The sequence below is a fragment of the Phoxinus phoxinus genome (genome assembly GCF_949152265.1).
Source record: "Phoxinus phoxinus genome assembly, chromosome: 17".
Lineage (NCBI taxonomy): Eukaryota > Metazoa > Chordata > Actinopteri > Cypriniformes > Leuciscidae > Phoxinus > Phoxinus phoxinus.
The window spans coordinates 849893-857491 of NC_136892.1; the positions used below are offsets into that span (position 1 = coordinate 849893).

At 40.5% G+C, this 7599-nt stretch overlaps 1 protein-coding gene across 1 annotated transcript in view; it reads right to left on the reverse strand.

The window, feature by feature from the left end:
• galnt10 (UDP-N-acetyl-alpha-D-galactosamine:polypeptide N-acetylgalactosaminyltransferase 10 (GalNAc-T10)) overlaps positions 1 to 7009 on the reverse strand; it is a 32406-nt gene extending 25397 nt beyond the window's left edge. Inside the window, exons 1-3 of the mRNA XM_079585003.1 lie at positions 6723 to 7009; positions 2847 to 2937; positions 1436 to 1574 (exon numbers count right to left, since the gene is read on the reverse strand). Of these exons, the coding sequence (XP_079441129.1) occupies positions 1436 to 1574; positions 2847 to 2937; positions 6723 to 6884 (392 nt within the window). The 5' untranslated portion in view covers positions 6885 to 7009. The remainder of the gene's footprint in view (positions 1 to 1435; positions 1575 to 2846; positions 2938 to 6722) is intronic.
• Between the last annotated feature and the right edge of the window lie 590 nt (positions 7010 to 7599).

Consider the following 7599-nt stretch of genomic DNA (forward strand, 5'->3'; position numbering starts at 1 on the left):
TTGTTAACGCCAGGAAGTAATGGACAGATTGTTAACGCCAGGAAGTCCAAAGATATGGCTTATCACTTGAAATATGTAGCAGAAGAAGCAATTCTACAAGTTAACTCGCTGTAATGTTGGCCTAGATAAATGTGCGCTATTATTAGTGTTTGTGTGGAGAGCCGCTTACTGCATGACATACATCAGCTTAAAGGTACAATATGTAAGAATTTTGTAATAAAATATCCAAAAGTCACTTGCACAGTGTGATATATTTCCTGCAGTTGTGTACTTACAATATCCCAAAAGTCTCCAAATAATTATTATTTTAGGGAAATTCCCATTTTAAATAATGGCTCGTCCCGGAAAAAAATGTCGCCTGTCAATGACGCAATATCCGCGCTATCCTCGGTTTCTACTCGTACTGCCGTAGCCATGACGTAACCATGGTGACAGACGTGGACAACTGCGTAGTGCGTAACGTTATGCTGTTCTTATTTCGTTCAAACATTATGGATCATGGCAAGCAGACTTTGGGACAAAAGGAGAACTAAAATGAGGCTCAGTATCGGCGTGGTGTTTTCGAGATGCCGAGAGCTAGCGTCCGCGACTAACTTCCACTCGACAGAGCTTCACGAGTCACGACTTGACAGCGACACCGCTCTTGCACACTCTTTATTAGTATGTATTTATTAGTATTAGTATTAATGTACATAAAACAAATCAGTGTTATATAGCCAAACATGATGACATGTTAGAATATGATCAGTATGTTATTCTAATGTTGATCTAGCTGACTGCTAGTTTCATATAGCAAACGAACTAACACATAGAATAACATTATAACTTTAACACACTCAAATGCAGTTTAGTGTGATAGTGTAACGTTAGAGCGAGTGAACAGCACTGCGTTACCTCACACGTTTAATACGTCTAATAAACTGTCCTGTGTGAGTAGTAATTCAGCACTTGCGGGTACGTTAGTTCGGTAGAATTAAATAACCTTTTCCTTTATATCCGCGGGACTCGCGTGTGATATCTGTCTATTATTAGCAATCGCGACAGCTTCATACCACTGTAAAGTTAAAAAACATCAAAGTTTTCACTCATCCATTAACATTATTAGATCCATCAGCTCGACAGCAAGTCCCAGCATTCAGCTCGTCACTGCGTCATCAACCTACGCCTGTGTTACTGTGAGAGGCTAGCGACTCCTAGCGGTGGAAACAATTACATATTGTAGCTTTAACTTAAAATACTCCATTTTTGGTCATACAGATAAGAGTAATGAAAACTGTAAAGGGTTTACTTTTATTCCTGTAAACTCACAATAACAATAAAACGTTGTGCTTTTGTAAAATAAGCACAACAAGATGTGTGTGGGTATCGGACTCAGGCGTGTGCGCGTCGGACTCAGATGTGATTAACATGGCGTGGGCAGAAGAAAAGCGCTCACTTCGGGTGTCTGATGTCGGGCAGGGATCTGTTGAGGGCGATCCGGTTACTGACGAAGATGTTGAAGCCGTTCTCTCTGTAGGCCTGATCCAAACGGTCCGAGTCACTGAGGGGGTACGGCCGGCCCTGCTCGCCCACACCTGACACACACACACACACACACACAAAATTTCTGCACTGTAAAAAATATATGACCAATCAGTTATGACAACATGTGTTTTTACACAGCTTTAAAGGTGCAGTGTGTAAGTTTAGCCGCATCTAGTGGTGAGGTTGTGAATTGCACCCAACAGAAGTTACGGTGGCCGACAGGAAGTGATGTCGTCGTCTGAGACAGCAGAGAGTAGCCAGTTAAGCAATGAGGTTTCTTTACAAAGATAAATTAAGAAATTAGGTTTACTTGATTATTCAGTAAAAAGATGTTATTGTGAATATTGTTGTCACTTGTTCATCATTGTGTCAGTGTTTTATCCGCTGACTTTAGCTCGCTTCTTATCATGAAGAACAACATAGTGGCGAAGCGCGTTTGTCCGCTCAGGGCCACCGTAGAAACATGTGGAAGTAGACAGAAATGCCTCATTATAAGGTAATAAAAATATAACGGTTCATTAAGTAAGCGCTGGTTGAGCTGCGTTTGAGGCCGTTGTCAATTTCACTGAGAAAAACTATCATCAACTCATACACACCCCGAAACTCAAAGGTCTTCAACTCGTCAAAATAAAAGTTTGGAAAAAAGAAATTGTGACAGAAATATATTACTGTTGTACAGAAGAAATATAATACTAGTACAACTACTACTAATAATACAATTATTATTACAACTTAATTTTTTAGGGAATAATCTAAATTTTTCTTCTATGTTTTAATTTTAAACAGTAAACGTTTGTTGTGCAGCACTCAAACTAAAGGGTTCGTTTAACTTTTATTTGATTAAAAGATCAACAAAGATATCACACACACAGAATTTCTGACAAAAACAACATTTCACACGGCCCTATTATTTCAAACAAATAAAAAAAGTTGTGTTTTTATTAATTCAATTAACTAGACAAGTTTTTTAATAAAAAATGAAAATGAAATTGTGGAAAATTTTGGTTAAAAAATATACTATATAACGGAATTTGAGAAAAATTAAAACCTATATCAAATATTAAATTTTTGTTCAACTTTTAATGAATTATTGTTCAATTGTATACGTTTCATGATTTAATACTTTGATTAATACAATTTAATTTAACCATTAAAATGGAGTCCAAAACATAAACAGAATAAATAAATTAAACCGGAAAAAAAGGATTTGTAGAAATGAGTAATTCAAACTGTTCCGCATGCATTTATCTATTGAGCACATGCATCTTTCAGTAACAAATCTAACACGTCCGCTGTAAGAGATTCCCCGTCATGTGACGTACCTGAGCGCGCCGCCTCACTCTTAATAACGGCGTAGTCATGCCAGTCCCGCTTCCGAACGCCGTCGCTCTGCACTCGCCGTCCCTTCGGCCTCTGAAAACACACACACGAAGCTTGTCTGAGGAGAGCATTATCTGAAGAGCAGAGCACAAAACCTGGAGAAGCAGAGAGAGGAAGAGGAAGAGGAGGAGGAGGAGCAAGCCTTGATTCTAGGGTTGGGGGGAAAATACCAGAACCAAATAAATTTCAAGATACATTACTAAATATTTTAGAGCCAATTATCGCTCGTACCCACCAGAGGTCAGGACCTCGGCATTTCTCCAAGTGTATAATGAAGGTTGTGAAATAATTGACTAATATTAACTCTACTTGGTGCTGCAAGGATATTGCACATCGCCATGATTGCAGAGCTTAGCTTTTGTGACGTTGCATAGGCTCCGCCCACAACTGCTGACAGACTCCGCCCAAATACCACAGGCCACGCCCACAGTGAGCTGTACACAGTCCGCATGTTCATCTCCTCTCCAGAGCGTTTAACAGCAGTTCAAGTAAGAAACGTATTCTTATTAAAGCTAATAAAGTTATTCAGTCAAGAGCACTGAGGGATCTTCTGTTTTTCTTTAGTTGTTTGATTCATATTATCAGCATATGTGAAACTCAAGAACTGAAGTTCATTTATTTCAGTAATTCAACAAAAGGTGAAACTAATATATTATATAGACTCATTACATGCTAAGTGAGATATTTCAAGCCTTTATTTGTTATAATTTTGATGATTATGGCTTATGAAAACCCCACATTCTGGGGACACTGAGACTTATATTAGCCTACATCTTGTAAAGAGGGGTAGAATATGTCCACTTGAATGTTATCAGTGTTATATATTTATATACAAATATTTTGTTACAAAACAATCGTCCAGTCAAGATGATCACAACAATGTTACCAATCTCTGTAAACAAATCAACTCCGATTAAATTTTCAATACACTCAAAAACGGAGACGCAACACGGCGAGTTGTATTTGAATGAAACGAGAGCGCGCCCGTTGTGATGCGTGGATGTGCGCGGTGTTATAATGCGTTGCTATGACGACGTCATTATAAGGAAGGAAATGCCACAGAATATAATCTTGCTTTAATAAGTGCACAGAGCTGCTTCTTTTATTCGTTGTTTGTTGATTTTCAAATATAAAACTTGTTGAAATGTTGTCAGTGTGAGCATCAGTTCTTTTCGAACACTTTCATATCGTTTTAACAAAACCGTGATAATATTGATAATCAAGATAATTTTGGTCACTATAATCGTGATTTGAAATGTTCATACCGTCCCATCCCTATTATGGTTGCACTTAATAAGACTAAGAGAAAACTTATTTATTTTTGTCATTTACTGTTTTAACTGTTCAATTTGTGTAAAGGGGTTCACACACACACACACACACACACACACACACGCACACACACAGAAGTTCTGGAAGCTCATGTACAGTACGGTCTGAAGAGGCTCATGGGAAATCAAAAAGCCAGTCAGTAAAAACCTTTTGCAGGGCTTGTGTATTTTTTCTGTCAATGCATTTGATAATTCATACTCATGACATTCATTAGAAGATTATTAGTTAAAACGTTTAAAAATGCACCTGCACACTATTCCTCCAGTCATGAGTTCAGTCAATGAGGAGTCTGTGTGGTCACACCCCTACTGTACATACACACACACACACACACACACACACACGCACTACACACGCGTCTCTGCCCGTCTTCTAAATGATGCTTCATTATGTAATAAACACCAGCAGAGTTGCTACTAGTTTGGTGCAGGATGATTGACAGGCGGGTTTACTTCACCAGTGTGGGAATGCCAGTCGTGTGTGTTCCTCGAGGAGTGCACACTCACACACTTACACACTCACACACTTACACACTTACACACTCACACACTTACACACTTACACAGGGTGCAGCACGAGTGCAAACAGGGACGTGGTTTCTGAAACGTGTTTGTTTTATAAATGCAAACATTGTCACCGGACGCTCTGCTAATAACAAGAGCGGCTCACACACACTACTGTCCCTGGCACTGCACTCACACACACTAGCGGAGAGATGGGGACGTGTGGGATCGGGAGTGTGTGCCACGGATTGTAAAAATACCATTTGGCCAGTGGAAAAGATTGAGAAACACTTTCTCTGAAATGTATTTTTTACTATTTGATTGATTTATTAAAAATCAATGCAAGGATAGACTACTAAATGACTGTTAGGAATGTAGTGTGACTCACATCCGTATCTCATATTCTCTTAATGTCTTGTACCGTTAAACATGTTATGCAAATGATATGCAGATGATATGCAGATGAGGATATAGTAAACGAGGCGTTGTCAGCTCATGGTTATTTCGGGGAGGAGACGCATGTGAACACACTCTTCCTCTGACTGGGTTATAGAGGGGATTTAGCGTCTGCAGATGTTTGCTCTCGGGCGCACGTACTCTTGTAGCGCGGATGCTACGCGGCTGAGTAAACGGGAGCCAGCACCTGCCGGTCATCGCTGGAGCTCGGGCTCTAAACAGAGGCGCTAACAGCCCTCGGCCTGGACGAGCGCCCGCCGACACCACACGTGTGGAGAGCAGAACACAACACCGCCTTTCAGGAGCCGCTCACATCCGGCGCTCTTCCGCTCGGGCAGATATCTGCATTATCCTCATATCAGGCCAGACCCATATTCACATGCAGAGCCGTATTCACCCGCAGAAGAGCTGTGCTTCAGCGCGGGGACGTCACAGGTGTACAGCTGTCGGCCTGTACCTGAACACGGGAGATCTGATACGTCAAACACACACACTGCTCGGTGGAAACACTACAACACTCGTTGTGTTGCTTCTTGTGACTTTAAGCGAGGCCAATGTGTTTAAGCAAAGGCCATATCGTGCCTTTCTTCAAACTTAAGCTCGCTTCGTAATTCACAAACATAACAAAACCTTCAACTTCTGCCCTTTTTATTTAAGTCTTGATACTAGAACAGGTTTTCCAGCTTAATTGTTGATTATCTCCTCATATTCTCCAGTGTTGCGGCTCCTCTCTTCCCAGTCTGTCAGTAACGCTCTGTTTACTTCCTGTCTCTATGAAGCCCCTCCTTCTGAAAAGCACACTGTGCTCTGATTGGTCGGCTGGAGCAGTGTGTTGTGATTGGTCGAGCGCTTCGAGTGTGTTTGGGGAATGTCCCGCCCCTTACCATAACCACCAGTTTAACACACTACTGACTAACTCAACCAGGCCCCGCCTCTTTATTCTGCGCATTACTTATTATAATGAGGAATATTGTGACGTGTTCGTTCCCGGAAGAAACTCGAGACTACAGTGGAGGCGTTTCAGGAGTTCAGGAACACTGATATAAAGTTAGAAAAATAGTACAGTTTTAAACTAATATATTTCCAAAATTAAAAAGTTGTCCAAAATAAAAATAAACGATCAATACCAATAAAATCAATTTAGCTCTGAAGCGCAAAAAAAGTGCTAAACAACCAGTGTAATTTTCAGATAAATCATTTTAACAGAAATGTTTATATTACTACTTTTATTTAGGCTAACTCAATGAATATTTTAAAAAAAGTTAACTTTAATGTTTAAAATATGGACTAACGTTAGGTATTTGTGTTTAATTCCCATGACAACTGATACGAGTCTAAACTGTGAACATATAATTACCGATCAGCCGATAACTTATTACCACGTTGACAGAGTGAGCGCGACGCGACAAAACTTCAACGACGTTCGCGTCGCGTCGCGGTTCAGACGGAGGTGAAGGAAGGGAGTCAGGGAGTCTTGTATCCCAGTGACAGTGACCGTTCCGTGTTTCTGCGAGAAATCTGCGGTACCTGTGTGTGTGAGAGTCCGGGTCCGGGTCCGGGTCCGTCCGCAGAACTGCTGTCAAACAACCGCTCCAGAGACGCGGACCACAAGCCGACGTTCGGCAGGAACAGAAAGGCCACGATGAGCAGAAACGCGATCTGCAATAATCTCTTCTGCTTCCGTCGCATCTCTAAATCTCTCTGTAATGTTTACGCCACCGTGTTCAACACATCAACACAAACTCATACAAGTGCCCGTAACTTCACTTCGCTCGCTCTGCGTTTAACTGTCAGAACTTCCGCTTCCATGGACTGGACCACTCGGCCTCGTCGACGGGGGGAGAAAGTTAAGACTAGTTTTGGTGAATGTGATTTTGGAAATACAGTAAATCCGGTTATTTCGTAAGACTCTTTGTAAAGAAGTACTTAAAACAGATTTTATTCTTTAAACAGTTGATTAGCGCTTTAACGGGCTGTACTGTGTCGAGCTGGGCTTGAGCGCCCCCTACTGTGGCGTCCAAGTGGAACAGTTCATCAAGTACATGTTGAGTGAAGAGAGTGTTTTATGAATGAGAGCAGAGGACAGCTTTACTGTGATGATCCCACACGGCAAACACTCATTTCAGAGAGCTAGGCATTATATTACATTATATTATATTTTATATTACAATCTAAAATAAAAATATAATATAATGAAATATGGGTGGGATCATCAGCAGTAAAACTAATAACTATCCTCTGCTATTATCTAATATTATCTTATCTTATATTACATAACGGGTTGTAAATACAACATATGCCAAGGGATTATCATACAAAGCCAAACATAACATGACTGAAAAAACATAACATGACTGAAAGAAAAAAAAAGTGATATAGTCAGATCACTTACATGCATCAGTTT